At 48.7% G+C, this 19,147-nt stretch overlaps 1 protein-coding gene across 8 annotated transcripts in view; it reads right to left on the bottom strand.

Annotated features, from left to right (window-relative positions):
- spata18 (spermatogenesis associated 18) overlaps positions 1 to 19,147 on the bottom strand; it is a 188,800-nt gene that overhangs the window by 121,319 nt on the left and 48,334 nt on the right. For all 8 annotated transcript variants that reach the window (XM_085969940.1, XM_085969939.1, XM_085969942.1 and 5 more), the window contains 3 exons: positions 11,230 to 11,335; positions 6,814 to 6,929; positions 2,667 to 2,785 (listed from right to left, as the gene is read on the bottom strand). In XM_085969940.1, the coding sequence (XP_085826066.1) occupies positions 2,667 to 2,785; positions 6,814 to 6,929; positions 11,230 to 11,335 (341 nt within the window). The remainder of the gene's footprint in view (positions 1 to 2,666; positions 2,786 to 6,813; positions 6,930 to 11,229; positions 11,336 to 19,147) is intronic.

The following is a 19,147-nucleotide window of genomic DNA, read 5'->3' as shown; positions in this document are numbered from 1 at the left end:
TCTTAATTGGCCAGCAAGCCCGCAGGGCGGGCTTAACAAGGTCAATCAACGTAAAATCACGCCTGTGGGCCGGATGCAGTTGGAGGCGGGACTGGAAGCCGGAAACCACATGACCCGCACCCAACCCGCCTCCATTGATAAAATCGCGGCCTTAATGTTAGCATATTCTTGCTTCACGTTGGTTTTACCATACATGAATCTGATCTTTTTGCAGTGGGACTCAATCTGCAGGCATCATTCTTTCTATTTTTACACTCAATGGTGGGAACAGTGCATGGGAGAGCTTGAAATTGGCCAAAGCTGCCCCATCCCACCTGCCGGCATTTTACCTTCGCTAACTTTGAATTCAGCCAAGGCTCCAGCTGCAAGCAAGCAAGCGTCTAATTTAAATCTAAAGGTCATCGGTGCGCAATGTTATTTTAACGAAGTCTTGGTGAATGGCCTGAGTGGTGTCAAAGCCACCAGAGAAACCTGGTAGGATGCAGGAGAGTGGCCAGAAGAGGGCAAGGCAAGTAAGATTGTTTTATTCTTCGGGAGGAGGTCTTGGGGGCTAGGAGGAGCAGGAGTACTCCTCCGGGACCTGGAAGGAATCCTTGGGCCTCCCCAGCACTCCCTACACGAGCTCCCTACCCCAGCACTTGTGCTGGGGACCCGCCAGCCACTACCTCCCGTGCCAATTGCTGCGCCTGCCCACCGAGCTACTGTCATTCCCGCTGACCTCTGGCAGGAGGCCGCTTTCAGATATTAAAAAGAGATCCAGCTGATCACGAGATTTCAGACTTCCAGCTGCACCGCCCATTTCAGGTCCCTCCACGCACCCATCCCAGCCCGAGTTAAAAATCGATCCCATTAGTTCTTTACAGGGAGTAGGACACATATTTGTGTTTTATTTTCTACAAGAAACTGTTATTGAAAGAAATGGCTGACAAGTGCTGGACTGATAAAAGTTCAACCTACTGACTGTTGTGTCATTGCCATGTGGCCATTACATAGGATATACGGCACAAAAACAGGCCATTCGGCCCAACCAGTCCATGCCGACGTTTATACTCCACTCGAGCTTCCTCCCGTCTGTCATATATCAGCATAACCCTCTATTCCCTTCTCCCTCGTATCCTTATCTAACCTCCCCTTAAATGCATCGATACTATTCGCTTCAACCACTCCCTGTGGTAGCGAGTTCCACATTCTCACCACTCTCTGGGTAAAGAAGTTTCTTCTGAATTCCCTATTTGATTTCTTGCTGACTATCTTATATTGATGGCCTCTAGTTTTGCTCTTCCCCACAAATGGAAACACACTCTGTGTCTGTTCTACATAACCTTTCATAATTTTAAAGACCCCTATTAGGTCACCTCCCAGCCTGTTCATCCTTTCCTAATGGGTATACCCTCACATTTTTGGTATCTTGTAAATCTTTTTTGCACCCTCTCCAATGCCTCTCTATCCTTTTTATAATATGGCGATCAGAATTGTACACAATACTCCAAGTGTGGTCTAACCAAGGTTCGATACAAGTTTAGCATATCTTCTCTACTTTTCAATTCTATTCCTCTAGAAATAAACCCTAGTGCTTGGTTTGCTTTTTTATGGCCTTGATAACCTGTGTCACACCTTTTAGTGATCTGTGTATTTGTACTCTGAGATCCCTGTGCTCTTCTACCCCATTTAGATTCTTATTTTCCAAGTAATATGTGACCTCCTTATTTTTCACACCAAAATGTAATACCTCACATTTATCTGTGTTGAAATTCATTTGCCAATTATATGCCCATTCTGAAAGTTTATTAATGTCGTCTTGTAATTTGTTGGAGTTCTCCTCAGTATTGGCTTTCCCCCCCAATTTGGTGTCATCTGCAAATTAAGAAATTGTGTTTTTGATTCCAAGGTCTAAATCGTTAATATAAATTGTGAACAACAGTGGTCCCAGCACTGATCCATGTGGGACCCCATGTTCCACCTTCTGCCACTGTGAATAGCTACCCTTTACCCCTACTCTCTGCTTTCTGTCTTGAAGCCAGCTAGCTATCCATTCTGCTACTTGTCCCCTGACTCTGCATTCCCTGATCTTATTCATTAGTCTATTATGTGGTACCTTATCGAAGGCCTTTTGGAAATCCAGATAAATTACATCTACTACATTACCCTTGTTTACTCTCTCTGTTAACTCTTCAAAATTTCAATGAGGTTGGTTAAGCAAGATTTTCCGTTTTGAAATCCATGCTGACTATTCATTATTATATTTTTGGTTTCTAGATGTTCTTCCATTTTTTCCTTTAGTAGGGATTTCATTATTTTTCCTACCACCAATGTTAAGCTGACTGGTTTATAGTTCCCTGGACATGTTCTATCTCCCTTCTTAAATATAGGTATTATATTAGCTATCTGCCAGTCCTCTGGCACTACACCTTTTTCTAACAAATTATTAAACATATGTAATAGCGCCTCTGCTATCTCTTCCCTAGATTCTTTTAAAATGTGCGAATGTAATCCATCCGGACCCGGGACCCTCTTTGAGTTTGATTGGTTGTCTTCTGAAGCTCAAGAATTCTTCCTATGAAAATTTATTGCTTCCAATAAAAAAAATGATTTCAACAACATGGAGCTGATGATTAAAGATTCTTTAGAAATCAGATAGATTAATAACTCTACATTAGATTTCTTACTCCTGTTTGATTGTCCCCAGTTGGCGACGTGTTGTATTTAATTCAGTCTCCAGTTCTAGCATTTCCTGTTCATGGACTGTTGCCAGTTCCCTCAGTTTCTGATCCTTTTCAGCAGATTCCTAGAAGACAATATCCACAGTGAACAACATAAATATTAGCTTATGTGTGTATACTTACACAAGCACAGTTTGTGATTTATGAACAAAGGAAACCCCCTATCTAAAGAATTGTGAAATAAAGATGCAAAGAAAAATGAAGTATGATAAGTAGATAGGATGAATATCCATTCTAATGGATATTTACAGCTTGTAAATTTTACATTACTGTTAAAATCTATTTGTTTGCACTAATTTTACATTGGTAGTTGCAAAAATTTAGTTAAAAATCCTACCATAGCAGGCTGGTTCAAATTTTGACTGACCAGTCTCACTCACACCGTCACCAGTAATACAACAAGAGCATTGTTCAGCATATGACTCTCACCTCGTTTTAATTTGCATAAATACATAGATGGCATTATTGCTTCAACAAGTTATGCTTCACAGTGCTGTTATGTTAGGTGATATGGAAACACACAAGATATAGAGAGTTAGTGAACCCCTTAACCACAGTTCAGGGTGAAAGAGGCATTTTTGTAGCTAATAATTTTAGTGGGTAAACAATGTGAGGTTTGCCAATTGTTTCTTCGATCTGGCTGCCATTCCTGTCACCTAGGTTACCTGCGCCGTGCGGTGCGGCCATTGCTCCGTTAAGCAGCAATGAGGTTTATATCTAAATTATCATACAGGGAGATCATAAGAGCAAAGCTGAGAGGCACTAACTCAACACCATAGTGAAGGTAGTTAAAGAAAGATAAGAGCTCCAGGATTGGAGCAGAAAGCAAGGTACAAGCTGCTAAGAAAAGTGGAGGCCTATGGAGGTGAAAGTTGTTGAATCAATGGAAGATGCAATGAGTAACTTTTGTGTTTGTTTTTCAGATTTACTGAATTTTACCTGTGTTTAAGATAATAAATATTGGGGCCAAAAATCCACAGCTGGGCGCATCGCAGCATAAGTACTGGGATGTGCCGATCCAGAACCTCTGTCACTGACCCCACTAAAGTTGGCAGGGTTAAGGGTAGGTCCTTTATTTAAATAGCATATCCAGGGTCCAACTGCCAAAGAGGACACATGCTGTGACGAAAGAGTGGCTGGCTGGCTGGTGGCGGGGGGTGGGGGGGGTGGGTGGTTGTGTTGGAGACTCCACTTCAGAACTGCCTCCAGGGATTCCCTTTTTAGGGGGAACATTTATCAGTTTTAAAAACAATGCCCCACAACCACAATTCGGCAACTTGGTGCTGCTGTTCAATCATACACTGGGGCCTAGAAATTCAGTAAGGCGCTGCAAGCTTTGTGCCCAGTTACCGCCTAAAGAGGGTTTCTGCGCCAGTATAGGAGGTTGCGCTGATATTGAGCTCGGCGGTAATGGCGGCGGTAGCCGGTAGCGCTGCGCCGGCACCGATGACGTCATCGGTGTGCGCAGTGCCCCGTTTCCGCCCCGATGCCGGCCCGACGCCCATATTCAGTTGCCGCCGCCTCCTCCGTGGCGGCCGCTACTAGCATCCGGAGACCAGGGCCTTACTGCAGCCTTAGTGGGGCGCATAAAGGTGGAGGTGCGGCCGGCCACTTTTTCGGCGGCCGCCTGCCCGCACCTCCTTCCCCGGCCTCCTCCACCACCCCCCCCCGCGGCATTGCCGGCTGCTTTCCGCGAGCCCGGCACTTCTCCGTGGTGCCGGGCTCATTTGCCGGCACAATCCAGCGGCGATCTCCCCGTTGCAGTCACCTCCACCTTAAGAGAAGGAGGAGGCCTGCAGTACCGCAGCCTGCCGCACCGCATCGGGTGGCGCAGCGGCACTTAGAGCGCTGAAATTCAGTTTCAGCGCCCCAAGCGGGGGCGGGCACACCCTGGAATAGCGGCCAGTTCCGACTTGGGGCGCAAAAAGTGAATATCGGACGGTCGCACATGGCTCCGCGCCCAGCGCTAACTTTTGGCCGTTAGCCAGCTGGCGGGGCCATAGTGAATTTCTAGGCCTGGGTCTTTAGGAGAACTAGGGATGCAAGACCTCGCAGTATTGAGTCCCGATTCCTTAGCCCCACCTTCTCCTACACTACTCCCCTGTAAGGGGTAATAGAAGTTCTTCCTCTTACAAGGCCTACGGACTCCCCAACACAAGGCCGGAACCCAGTGTATTCAGGTCCCAACGTAATTCCTGGCCCTTCCAGCACACTTCTGCTGGAATTACATTGGTAGGGCTGCGGCTATATAGGGGGGTCAGTGAGGAAGCAATGTGTTCCACAGGTAGGTTTTTCCACCTATCTACATTAGAGTAAATGAACCAAATTATTGTTTGAGCTAATCAGAAACACACAATGGCCGGAATTTTCAGAGGTAGGAACGGGTGGGCTGGAGGTGTGGGGGAAATGAAAGTTGAAAAAATGTGAACCCTGACCTCAACCCGCCCACTTTCAGCTTTAACTCAGGAGGGACGGGGTGGCAGGCTGCAAACCCGCTGCCAGGAAGCGGGTTGGCAATTTAAATACTATAATGAGGCCTGAAGCCTCTGCTTTAATCGGCTTTGCCGGTTTCACTGCAGGCGGTCAGGGATCCCGGGGCTCGGGATTCCTGGTAGTTGCAACGAGGTGGCCTCAGCCTCGGGGAGAAATCCTTGTGGGCCAGCAGAAGCAGGAGCGCTTCCTCCCAGCCCCCCAAGCTCCCCAGGATCGCGACTCAGCCCCAGGGTTGGGGATCGGACCCCCCCCCAGGATCGCGACTCAGCCCCAGGGTTGGGGATCGGACCCCCCCCCCCACCACTGGGATCGCGACTCAGCCCCGGGGTCAGGGATCGGACCACTCTGGGGGATCGGACCCCCACCCCCCACCACCACCATCCTCGGCCCAGCACTTACTTGGTCCTGTGGCCACGTTCCCCGCACAACTGGAAGCCAGCCTGTCAATCAGCTTTCCCGCCATCTTCTGTGTCCCCCCGCACCGTGCGGGTGGGACCCGAGAAAATCCTGCCCATAGACCAGAATTTCCCACAGGCACTGCCAGAAGGCAAGGTTCGCCAGCGAGCACAAAGTCAAAAAATTACATGGCCCGGAATTTGCAGTGGTTAATGACAGCGAACTATCCGCATTCACCGTCATTACTCCTCTGAAACTGACCGCAACTTCAGGACTTAGCTCCGACACAGGCTGTGCTGTGGACACCCCCCCCACCCCCAATAGCCAGCAATCAGTGTAATCAGTGAAACTGATAAAAACTTGGGCTTTTCCACGCTAATGTCACTGTTAAATACCTCATTAAATGTTGAGCCTTGTTGGAATAGGTGTGACTGAGGTTTCAACAGCGTATTGACTGCTAAACAACCGTTCTGGCCCTGAAAATCTAATTTTTTATATTTGTGGAATGTAAAATCTCTCCATAATGATAACATTTAAAGAAAATGTAAACTTTAAAAAAATGTGTTTTTGTTAAAGAGTTTGTTCAGGATATTTCAGCTTCTACCTTATCCCCATGTGAAAGTCCCAATATTTATTTTGCTCTCTGTAACATTTTTAATAAATCCAGATAAAAGCAGCTTCTCATTTCCTGGTTTGCCGTCTGAGAATTCTTCAATGTGATTGGCTACTTAGTCAGCTTGTTGACGTCACTGCAGCATCGCTATAGGAATCCCCTATTCACAGCGCTGCAAACAATTAAATGTTGAAAAAGGCAAACTTCTCACCACAGGGATCGCAAAATCTCTGTGGGCAGCTTTCTTCGGGGCCAGCGGCGAGCACCTTTGCTTCACCGCTGACCACAAATTACAGACACATTTTTTTTAAACAAATTTGTTACTGTATTTCAAGATTTATATGTACGGTTACGGCTGACGAAGGTTCATCGACCTGAAACGTTAACTCTGTTTCTCTCTCCACAGATGCTACCTGACCTGCTGAGTATTTCCAGCATTTTCAGTTTTTAATTAACAATAGATGCCATTAGATGGCCTGCTACAGCAAAAAAAAATGTTGCTGACTGGTGAAAATTAAGTTCTGAGACACATGATCAGCAGAGATTTTTAAATGCAAGAACAGGAGTCATTGAGGTTATATATTTACATACCTGCATGAGAGTAAGGCTGGTGGCAGAGGTCACCCCTGAGGTAATGACGGTAAAACTAGACCCAAGCCATGGCAAGAATCGGGATTTGATAGTATCAACGCCAGAATAAACACCACCTTTTAAAACAAAGTTAAAATTAGGTAATGGCAACTGTTTGTTTAAGTGCTTATTCAGTGTTAGCCTTTGATGTGTTTGATGGAATTACTATATTTACTGATTGATTTTAGAACATCTTCCTTTGCCTATTTTTTAAAAAACAATAAGAGTAGACTATTGAATTTCTTTTTTCTCGAATGACAGCTCCTGCTCTTGAAACAGAGCAACCCCATTCACATCAATGACGGATAATGGACATGGTCTATAGGGTTCCCCTTGGCTGACATCACTGGGGCAAGTCTCCTACACCTCCTCATGCATGAATATTAACATACAAAAAGGGAGAAAAGATCTTTAAACCCATCAAGACTCACCTTATCCATCAGAAAGCACAACCTTGTGCACCACCCTCCTGAATCATTAATAATGTTGATTTGGAAGAGGCAAAAAAAAGAGGAAAAACCCTTGGCCAATTTCAGTAAAACCTCTGGGGAAATTACTCCTCAACTCCCTAAGGCAATAAAGCAAGTTTCAGGATACCTTGGTTACCAATGAAACATTACTACACATACTTAATTTCAGTCTCTCAACCAATCCCCTAATGCGCTCCAAAGTCTCCAAGAACACCAGAAAAGTCCATTTCCAACCATTGGGTCAGTCTGAAAGGTCAGAACTTGTCATTGTGTTGAAATTGAGAACACCCTCCGCTTGCACTGCCTCCCTGGGGAGACTATACCACATATTCACCACCTGTGCAAGAAGATCTTGGAGTTGAAATTCCACAGGGGCTGAAAACCACCATTTAAACCATTTCCCTGAGAGTTCTGGCGAGGGATCAGTAGAACCGCTATGAAATTTTAGGGTCTTTGGCCTACAAATTCACTGGCACGCGCCCATTTATCGAGTGCGAAACGTTCGCTTTAAAATAATGGGACTCAAGGCGGATAAATCACCTGGACCTGATGGCTTACATCCTAGGGTCTTGAGGGAAGTGGCGGTAGGGATTGTGGATGCATTGGTAATAATTTTCCAAAACTCCCTGGACTCGGCAAAGGTCCCGGCAGACTGGAAAACTGCTAATGTAACACCCTTATTTAAAAAGGGCAGTAGACAGAAGGCTGGAAACTATAGACTGGTTAGCCTAACATCTGTGGTAGGTAAAATTTTGGAGTCCATTATTAAGGAGACAGTAACAGGACATTTGGATAATCATAATTTAATAGGACAAAGTCAGCATGGTTTTATGAAGCGGAAGTCATGTTTGACAAATTTGCTGGAGTTCTTTGAGGAAGTAACATATAGGGTGGATAAAGGGGAACCAGTGGACGTAGTGTATTTAGACTTCCAAGAGGCATTTGACAAGGTGCCACACAAAAGATTATTGCTTAAGATAAAAAATCACGGGATTGGGGGTAATATTCTGGCATGGATAGAGGATTGGCTATCTAACAGAAGGCAGAGAGTTGGGATAAATGGTTCATTCTCAGACTGGCAATCAGTAACTAGTGGTGTTCCGCAGGGGTCAGTGCTGGGTCCCCAACTCTTTACAATCTATATTAACGATTTGGAGGAGGGGACCGAGTGTAACATATCAAAGTTTGCAGATGATACTAAGATGGGAGGGAAAGCAGTGAGTGAGGAGGACATAAAAAACCTGCAAGGGGACATAGATAGGCTAAGTAAGTGGGCAGAGATTTGGCAGATGGAATACAATACTGGAAAGTGTGAGGTTATGCACTTTGGCAGGAAAAATCGTAGAGCAAGTTATTATCTTAATGGCAAGAAACTGAAAAGTACTGAAGTACAAAGGGATCTGGGGGTCCTGGTGCACGAAACTCAAAAGGTTAGTATGCAGGTGCAGCAAGTGATTAAGAAGGCCAATGGAATGTTGGCTTTCATTGCTAGGGGGATAGAATATAAATATAGGGAGGTATTGCTTCAGTTGTACAAGGTATTGGTGAGACCGCACCTGGAATACTGCGTACAGTTTTGGTGTCCATACTTAAGAAAGGACATACTTGCTCTCGAGTCAGTACAAAGAAGGTTCACTCGGTTAATCCTGGGGATGAGGGGATGGACATATGAGGAGAGGTTGAGTAGATTGGGACTCTACTCATTGGAGTTCAGAAGAATGAGAGGCGATCTTATTGAAACATATAAGATTGTGAAGGGGTTGGATCGGGTGGATGCGGGGAGGATGTTCCCGATGATGGGTGAAACTAGAACTAGGGGGCATAGTCTTAGAATAAGGGGCTGCTCTTTCAAAACTGAGATGAGGAGGAACTACTTCACTCAGAGGGTGGTAGGTCCATGGAATATGCTGCCCCAAAAAGCTGTAGAAGCTACATCATTACATAAATTTAAAACAGAAATAGACAGTTTCCTAGAAGTAAAGGGAATTAAGGGTTACGGGGAGCGGGCAGGAATTTGGACATGAGTCTAGGTTCGGATCGGTCATGGCCCTGTGGGTAGCGGAGCGGGCCCAGGGGCCGTGTAGCCTGATCCTGCTCCTATTTCGTGTGTCTAATTCTGTTAGATTCAGGAGATGGTTCTGTGATAGTGGATTGGCGGTTAGGATCAGATCAGCCATGATCTTATTGAATGGCGGAGCAGGCTCGAGGGGCCGATTGGCCTACTCCTGCTCCTATTTCTTATGTTCTTATGTTCTTATGTTCTTTAGCCTCTAATATGCCGGGCAGGAAGCACACGTTCATTATAACCAGAGGGGGACCACCCACTATATTGGTAAATTGGCAACTGGTGTCCAGGGCCTGCGCCTGAAACAAGCGTTAGTACCTTTGCATATGCAAATAAGGGACCCAACGCCTGTTTGAGGCTCTCTCTGCAATATTGGGTTGCCCTGAGGTAGCCAGCACCAGCACCATTCAGGAAAACCAGGTCTACATGCGGCCTAACAGATGGCCCTTAAAGAAACAGCTGCATGTCGCCACCAAAATGGTAAGATTTTAAAATACATTTACCTTAATGTAGAGCCGGAAGGGGCAATTGAAGTACAGTGGTACTAAGTGTATCCCTAAAAGAAACTCACACATCACTCAAGTTCTGCACAATACTGGCTCCCACTCTCCTTCTATGATAAATAGATTTTGAAGCTAAATTAAATGAAACTAGCTTCGAGCCAACTACATTTCAGTAATGAAATTCAGTTTAGGCAAAACTCCCTCTCACTACTCAATGAAATGGATTTCCTCAGGAGTCTATGGAGGAATGCTTCAATGATTGACTATCATCTTTATTTCTTGAAAGATCCATGAAATAACTATCTGGAACAAATGAAGGGCTTAATGTTTTATATTTAAACGTACTTGCCTGTTCAGCTACTTTCTCCTTTGAATGCAAAGGATTAACCCTAACTATGATTAACCTGCACTAGGCACATCTACATGTACACAACTTAATTTCGGCAATAAGACTAACTAGACATAGAGGCCAAACTAGATTGGGCATAAATTTAGAACTCAACTATTGAAAGGCTGGCATCCCAAAACTTTTATTGCAGCAATGTGCTTTTTAAAAAAAATAATAAAAATGCAAATATTATCTTGTAAAGACTGTAGTGTAGATTTTCTTGGTCTTGTGCCTGGGCACATTGGATTGTCTGAATGCAGCGAATGTAGGAAAATCAGGCAGGGAGAATTGCATACCCGTAAGGGGGCCTGCCCAGTTTTCTGTCCATTTAAATTAATGGATGGAATATCTACCCCTGTGGCTCACTGTACCTGCTATCCTGTAGATCATTTATTTCCAAACAACTGGTAAATGATGAGAATGGTGTGTTTGCAATCCGTTCACATCAAATTATTTCTGCAGCAAATGCAGAGCTGCACCCCAAAAAGGCCAGCAAGCTACAATCTAAGAGACTTCCTAACTTCACAAACTTCTTGGTCATTACCCTGAAAGTTTTGGAAAAAATGGTAGGATTAGTCTTTTCCCAAATTCATCCTCCCGCCTGGCACTTAAAGCAACAGTATGAGGTCAAAAGTGGAGAAAAATACAAACATAAAAAAATAATTAAAATATATTCAAACCACTCTTTTCACAATGCTAACGAACGAAGGCCTCTGTGCAGGGTAAAAACTTGGAACCTGCTGAGGATATGTCTCATCAGATAGCTTTTTCAGGTTAAAACTGATGTCTGGGCTCATTTCCCCCCACAATAAATCCTTCTATTGATAGCCAAAAAATCAATAGGTGCCTGCAATCCCAGTAAATAAAGTGAAGGTGAAGTGGTCTTGATTTTAAAAGGTGATTGGCAAAAAAGAGATGTGGAAATAAGATTTGAAGTTTTAAACGTGATACCTTCCCTTGCTGCAAGACTGAGGATGGTGAATAGTTCCCCTTGGACCTTTGAGGTCAGTTCAATAAGTTCACAGCATCGATTCAAGTTCTGATCACATGAGTTGATCTGTGAATCAGGCAAAGAAAAAAAAGTAAGAACCCTTCACATTATCCAATAGAATGAAAAGATAGATATAATAGCTCTACTTTTCAGAATTACCAACACTAAAGTTCTTTCATCTAAAATTCCCCGGCCTAGAAATTGGGTATAGCCCCGCTTGGGGCGTTAGAATTGGCGCAGCGCAAAGTTTATAGCCAGACGCAACTTATCGCCACCTGGCACGATATTGGGTTGCATCGCCCCTAAAGGTGATTGAGGCGCAAATTCAGGCGTTACACGGGACTCCTAGGGCTAGATTTTCAGTATAGGCAGTTTTGGGGCGCTAGCTTTAGCGCCCGCCCGAAGTTAGCGCCCGCCCCAAAGTAGCGCCCCGTTGCCGGGAATTCAGTGGCTTCGCCCTAAGAGGTTGGTGGAGCGCTAAAAGAGGCGTTCCACTACTCTCTTTAGGCGCTAAGCCGGCGGTCCAGAGGGATAGCGCCCAGGCGGGGCGCAGCACGGGTGCGGTCATTTTTGCACTGACAGCAGACCCCGTGGTGCCGACCAGCTCTTAAAGGGGGAAGGGACGAATTGGTCTGCTGCCACGCCCTGCACACTGCAGCCTTGCAAAGAGGCCTCAACACTGCTGCTCAGCCCCAGGGAGTCATGGCAACGCCAGAGAAGGCCCGTCAGCGTGCCCTGCGCTTCTCAGAGGGTGATCTGGACATAATGGTCACAGCTCTGGAGGTGAGGCGCAAGATCTTGTTTCCAGAGAGTGGGAGGAATCCAACCCACCATGACTACACCAAAGCCTGGAAGCAGATCGCCCAGAGGGTGACGTTCACCGGCGAGGCCCCCAGGACCCACAAACAATGCCGTAAGAAATACAACGATCTGACCAGGATTGTGAGGGTGAGTAGCCTTTCCAGTCTCCTCCTCATTCTTGCATGTACACCTGACATGATGGGCAAAGGGACCTGAAAGTCCTTTTGGCCAGCCCTCAGCCAGCAGCATTGGGACAGTCATGAGCATCAAATGGCCATTCGGCACTCTACACTTTGTCCAAGCTATTCCACCATGGGAGGCAGTGCACACTACATCAGGGCTTCACTCTGTCCAAGCTATTCCACCATGGGAGGCAGTGCACACTACATCAGGGCTTCACTCTGTCCAAGCTATTCCACCATGGGAGGCAGTGCACACTACATCAGGGCTTCACTCTGTCCAAGCTATTCCACCATGGGAGGCAGTGCACACTACATCAGGGCTTCACTCTGTCCAAGCTATTCCACCATGGGAGGCAGTGCACACTACATCAGGGCTTCACTCTGTCCAAGCTATTCCACCATGGGAGGCAGTGCACACTACATCAGGGCTTCACTGCGCACTTACAGCCCGTCCTTTCTCTTGCAGGCTAAAGTAGCGTTTAATCGCCAGGCCCGTGCCAGGGGTGGCCGCGCCAAGCTGCAGAAGCTCACTCGGCTGGAGGAGCGCGTGTGTGTGCTCATGGGAGCCCGTGTGATTGTCCCCACAGCGTGCGGTGTATCCGACCCTCCACTGCCCGGCAATGGTAAGGACCTCGCCTTTTGGCCCTCTCGCGTCGCACTGGCCCATCCGAGCTACCTCCTTTGCCACTGTCCCACCAATGCGCTGAATCCCACCAGTCCTAACTCCCTCGCTGACGCCGTCTCCTCACTCTGAAGCTACTCTTGTGCATTCCTGCTTTCAGCTGGTGACGACCAGGACCCTGAGGCTGCCAGTGACAGCACCTCCAACCAGGAGGAGGAGGAGGAGCAAGCCGGACCTTCGGGGGAACAGTCACGTCCCGCAGGAGAGGAGGAAATGCTTGACACCTCCTCACTGGACGAGTGCCTGGAGGAACTGTCGCAGGGCAATGCAGCTTCTGGGACCAGTGGCGTCCAGCCACCCAGCAGCCGTGCGCGTGGCCCGCGGCCTTCCCCCCAAAGGGGGGAAGGATCAGAGGGGAGTGCTGCTGCTCGGCACACTCGCCGTCACCAACGCGGCAAGGGTCCCCTAGTTCGGCCCCCTCCTCCCCAGCGGGAGAGTCGCGACTCCAGTCCGGACACCTTCACTTCGGAGGAGGTGCGGAAGCTCGATCAGATGGCCGACGACTCGGACCGGCGCCACACGGAGCTCATGAGCGTGGTGGGGCGCATGCCTGAGGCCATCGAGTCGCTGGCGACCAGTGTGCGCGAGTTCGGGGCAGCAACTGCCGCGACTGGCCGCATGCTAACTGATGCCGTCAAGACCCTGGCGGATGTGATGCGCGCGCACACCAGGACCAGAGGGCCACTCACTGCTGCCACACGCGCTGTCTCAGGCAGGCATCGCCAGGGCAGGCGCCGCGCTGGACCATCCCAGCAAGCCGGCCGTCGGCTGATTGCTGCGGATCCTGCAGTGCGGGCCCGGCCGAGTGCCACCGCGCCACAGCACCAGCCAGCGCATCCCAGACGCCAGCTGGCCCACATTGCACCATCCGTCGCCGCCATTCCCCCTCTGGGGCGTCAAGGGCAAGCGGCTGCAGCTGATGGTGGCCAGGCTCAGGCGCGCCACTCAGGAGACGGCCCCTCGAGGCCCAAACGCCGTGTAGGCCGCCCCCCAGCGGCATCTGGCGGAAGGGCATCTGAGCCTCAGGCGCCTTCCCCCAGCCTCGCAGCAGCCACTGGGCAGAGCTTGCGAAGGAGCAGCAGGCAGGGCAGGGGAGGCAAAATGCTGGCCAAGGTCTCGCCCTCGCGGGCCACTCAGTAGAGGGTGTGGCCAGCTTTCCTTTAATATGGCGGTGGCCATCTTTATTTTGCCCATGGTTGTGCTTTTGGAGGGCTTTTTTTTTGCGTTAGGCCGACGTTGAGGCCCGGTTTCAATAAAGGTGGAGTGGCTCCTCCCCAGTTTGTGGGAGTGAGTCGTTTGTTGGGCTTTTTGTGGGGCCCGTTTATTGTTTTTGGGGATTCATGTGGGAAGGGCTTTTCATTTTTGTTTAATAAAAAATTATCTTTATTCATGCAGTCTCCATGGTTGTTCTTCTTAGTGTTTGTTGGCTTCGCCGGCTGAGGGCTTGCGGAGCGGCTGCATTCATCTTCCCTCATGGCCCCTGGCCATTCCCTGACAGGGGGCTTAGAAGTACCGTGTAATAAGGTGGCGTCGTGCGGCCCTTGGCCCTGGTCGCTCCCTCCTGGGAACGTACTCCTGCTCCTCCTCCTCCTCCTCCTCCTCCTCCTCATGCTCCTCCTGCTCCTCCTCCTGAGGTGCTGGTCCAACGTCAGGTGGCAGTGCCTGAGTCCTGCGGATAGCCAGGTTGTGTAGCATGCAGCAAACCACCACAAATTGGGAGACCCGGTCCGGCGAATACTGGAGAGCTCCTCCGGAGCGATCAAGGCAGCGGAACCGCTGCTTGAGGACCCCAATAGTTAGCTCGATGATGTTGCGGGTGGTTTGATGGCTCTCGTTGTAGGCCTCTTCAGCAGCGGTCCTGGGCGCGCGGAGCGGGGTCATGAGCCAGGTGCACAAAGGATAGCCTTTGTCCCCGAGTAGCCATCCTCTTGGGGGAGGCTGTGCCTGGAACATGTCATGCACAGTACTCTGCCGCAGGATAAAGGCATCGTGGCTGCTGCCTGGGAAGCTGGCATTGACTGCCATGATGCGCTGCTTGTGGTCACAGACCAGCTGCACATTCAGAGAATGGTAGCCCTTCCTGTTGCGATACTGCTCGCCATGCTCCAGAGGGGCCCGCAAAGCCACATGCGTACAGTCAATGGCGCCCTGCACCAAGGGGAATTCCCCGAGTCTGGAAAATCCCAATGCGCGCTGATGCTGGCTCTCCAGGGCCATGGGGAAGGAGATGAATTGGCTTCTCCTTCTGAACAGTGCTTCGGTCACCTGGCGGATGCAGCGATGCGCGCCGTACTGGGAGATGTTTGCTATGTCCCCAGCAGCGTATTGGAAGGAGCCGGTGGCATAGAAGTTCAATGCCACTGTCACCTTCACTTCCACCGACAGAGACGTCCTGCACCTGAGCTTTGGCCGCAGATCTCGGCGAAGCAGGTGGCAGATCTCTGCAATCACCCCCTTTCGGAATCGGAGCCTTTTAACACATCGCGCGGCACTCATGTTTAGGTAGGAGCGCTGCTGGCGGTATAGCCTGACTGGGTAAGGCCTACGTGGCCGACGCCTGTAGCCCCCTCTGCCTCTAGCCAGGGCTGCCCCTCTCACAATGCGTCTGCGAGCCCTACGGACATGGAGCTGCAGCTCCGCGTTGGCACCCCATGCAACCCCCATCAAATCCTGGCAAACACTCTAATTTCCAAATGGCCACTTGCAGCGCTGTTGCCTGAGTCCAAAAATACCTGGCTCTTGCTGCTTGAAACCAGTTAGCTATCCTCCTTGTTGTGTCTCCAGAAATGCGTTGCACAAGACTGTTTTCTGAAAAAAGGATGGCCTTTATACTGGAGAGGACGTTCCCTTTAATTAGCGCCCCCCGGGGCCCGCGCTGGTTGTGTTGCGTTCCTTTTTCCAAACGCTCCGGCCGCCCGCCGCACAATGGGGCGGTCCAACTGAAGTTTGCAATCGGGGCGGCCAAAGGGCGTTGCACGAGGATGTGACGTCATTTTCTGCGCGCGCATCCGGGCGGGCGCTAAACTTTGCGCCGGCGCTAACGGGCAACTTAATTTGGGGCGGGGCGCAAACTGCGCTGCGCCCGGGCGCTACACGCATAGCGCCCGGAAATCACTTCTCTTAAGGCGCTAACTGCTGGCGCAAGCAACTGAAAATCTAGCCCCTAAGGTGCTAAACTTCCGGCGCAACCCAATATCGGAGCGGACAGGCTCAGCGCAGGTGCTCTCAATTACCGATGACCACGAGACTTCCAGGCGCCGGCCAGCTCTTAAAGGGGTGGGTCAGTCAGCTTCAGCATCCACACTCTGCGCCTTGCAGGCCTCAGAATCGGCACAGGCCCTTCTCTGGCGATAAAAACTTGGACCAGATGGAGAAGGTGAGACAGAGAGCAGAGCACTTCATCAATGAGGCTCTGGAGCAATTGGTGGCCGCAGTGGAGCGCCGGCAAGATGTTCTCTACCCAGACAATGGCAGGAGGCCGAATCATAAGGACTACCGACGAGCTTGGAGGGATGTATGCCAGAGGGTCAACTCCAGCAGCATGGTGACCAGGAGCCCTGTCCAATGCAGAAAGAAATTCAACGACCTCACTCGGGTCGTGAGGGTGGGTGTTGTTCCTGCAAGCTTCTGCATCCCTTCATTTGCACCTGACATTATGGCTACAGGGTGGCCTGTGCCCCATTGGCCATCTGCCAGCAAGCACCCATGGCCCTTTCTGGGCTCACACATGCACATTTGACTCAGGGCGTCATGTAAGGGCTCTTGCACCATGGGGGGCATGAGATGATCACTCAGGGCATCAGGTAACATAACTTCCCCTCCTTTCCCCTGCAGTCCATGCTGGCGAGGATTGGCAAAGACCAGCTTCGCACCGGTGGAGGACCTCCACAAGTGCTCACTCTCACAGATCTCGAGAGAGTCCACCAGATTCTTGGAGGACGTCTGAGTGGTCCTGTAACCACTGCAGCTACCGACCCCATTATCGACAGTGATGGTAACGTTCTCACCTTTTACAACTGTCTCCTTCCACTTGTTCCCCCCGCCAGCATGCTTTCTCACTGTGGACCCATGTCATAGCCTTGCCGCAATCTGACATCCCTTGCTGCCAACCTGTCCTTTTGCTAAAGCCACTCTTCCACCTCCCTCCTTTCAGATGCCGTGGCCAGGGTCAGGATGGTGTGACTAGAAGTGAGGCAGGTACGGGATCCAGGAGGTAGTGTTGGAGGAGCCGCAGCCCTTGCACTTGTCCAACAGGTTCGAGGCTCTTAATCCCTGTGAGGATGGGAACAGGGACTGCGGGGAGGATGAGCAACCTGACCACAGCACCGTGGAGCAGGGGGCCATTCAAGTGGGGGGAGTTAAAAGAAATGTTGTAGTGGTAGGGGATAGTATCGTTAGGGGGATAGATAGAGTTCTTTGCAGCCGAGAGCGAGAGTCCCGAAGGCTGTGTTGCCTGCCCGGTGCCAGGGTTAAGGACATCTCCTCTGGACTGGAGAGAAACTTGGAGTGGGAGGGGGAGGATCCAGTTGTCGTGGTCCATGTTGGTACCAACGACATAGATAGGACAAGGAAGGAGGTTCTGCTGAGGGAGTTTGAGCAGCTAGGGGCCAAATTAAAAAGCAGAACCACAAGGGTAATAATCTCTGGATTATTACCTGAGCCACGAGCGAATTTGGCTAGGACAAATAAAATTAGAGAGTTAAATGCGTGGCTCAAAGACTGGTGTGGGAGAAATGGGTTTTGCTTCCTGGGACACTGGCACCAGTACTGGGGCAGGAGGGAGCTGTTCCATTGGGACGGGCTTCACTTGGCCAGTGCTGGGACTAGAGTCCTGGCAGATCATATAACTAGGGCTGTAGAGAGGGCTTTAAACTAACTAGTGGGGGGGAGGTTCCTAGAGCGCAAATAATAAAAATGACAACAGAGAAGGTCATAGACTTAGGTAGCAGTGGGGAAATTAAAAACCAGAGCGTGTCAGGAAGGGGCAGAAGGTATGGAGTAAAAGGTAAAGTAATAAAAAGGGCAAAAGCAGGAACTAAGTGTCACAAAACATATTTGAAAGTTCTCCATCTGAATGCGCGTAGCATTCGTAACAAAATAGGCGAGTTAATGGCACAAATAACTACATATGGGTATGATCTTGTGGCCATTACAGAAACATGGCTGCAGGGTGACAATGCCTGGGAATTAAACATACCAGGTTATTTAACGATCAGGAAGGACAGGCAGGAAGGAAGGGGAGGTGGGGTGGCTATGTTAATAAAGGAAGGAATCACTGTAATACAGAGAAATGATATTGGGTCAAAAGATCAGGATAATGAAACAGTTTGGGTGGAGGTAAGGAATAATAAGGGGAAAAAAACACTAGTGGGCGTAGTCTATAGGCCTCCGAAAAGTGGCAACTCTGTTGGACGGAGTATCAATCACGAAATAGTTGAGGCTTGTAATAAGGGAACATCTATAATTATGGGGGATTTTAACTATCATATTAATTGGACAAATCAAATTGGGCAGGGCTGCCTTGAGGATGAGTTCATTGAGTGTATTAGGGATGGGTTTCTTGAGCAGTATGTAACTGAACCGACCAGGGGGCAAGCAACCTTAGATCTGGTCCTGTGTAACGAGACAGGATTAATTAAAAATGTCCTAGTAAAGGATCCCCTTGGAATGAGTGACCATAACATGGTTGAATTCCATATTCAATTAGAGGGTGAGAAGGTTGGATCTCAAACAAGCGCGCTAAGCTTGAATAAAGGAGACTATGAAGGTATGAGAGCGGAATTGAGTAGAGTGGATTGGGAAAATAGATTAAAGGGTAAGACGATACACTTAAGGAGTTATTTTACAACTTCCAAAAAATATATATTCCACTGAGAAGAAAAGGGTGTAAAAGAAAAGACAGCCATCCGTGGCTAAGTAAAGAAATTAAGGATAGTATTTGACTAAAAACAAGGGCATATAAGGTAGCCAAATCTAGTGGGAGGATAGAGGATTGGGAAAACTTTAAAAGACAGCAAAAAATAACAAAAAGATTGATTAAGAAAGGGAAGATAGATTATGAAAGTAAATTAGCAAAAAATATAAAAACAGATAGTAAGAGTTTTTATAGTTACATAAAAAGAAAAAGGGTGGCTAAAGTAAATGTTGGTCCCTTAGAGGATGAGACCGGGAAATTAATGGTGGGAAATATGGAGATGGCAAAAACACTGAATG

This window comes from Somniosus microcephalus, chromosome 2 (genome assembly GCF_052327205.1).
Source record: "Somniosus microcephalus isolate GS21.2 chromosome 2, FLI_Smic_1.0, whole genome shotgun sequence".
Lineage (NCBI taxonomy): Eukaryota > Metazoa > Chordata > Chondrichthyes > Squaliformes > Somniosidae > Somniosus > Somniosus microcephalus.
The sequence above is the reverse complement of the archived record's forward strand: the minus strand, read 5'-3'. Positions and strand labels throughout refer to the sequence as shown.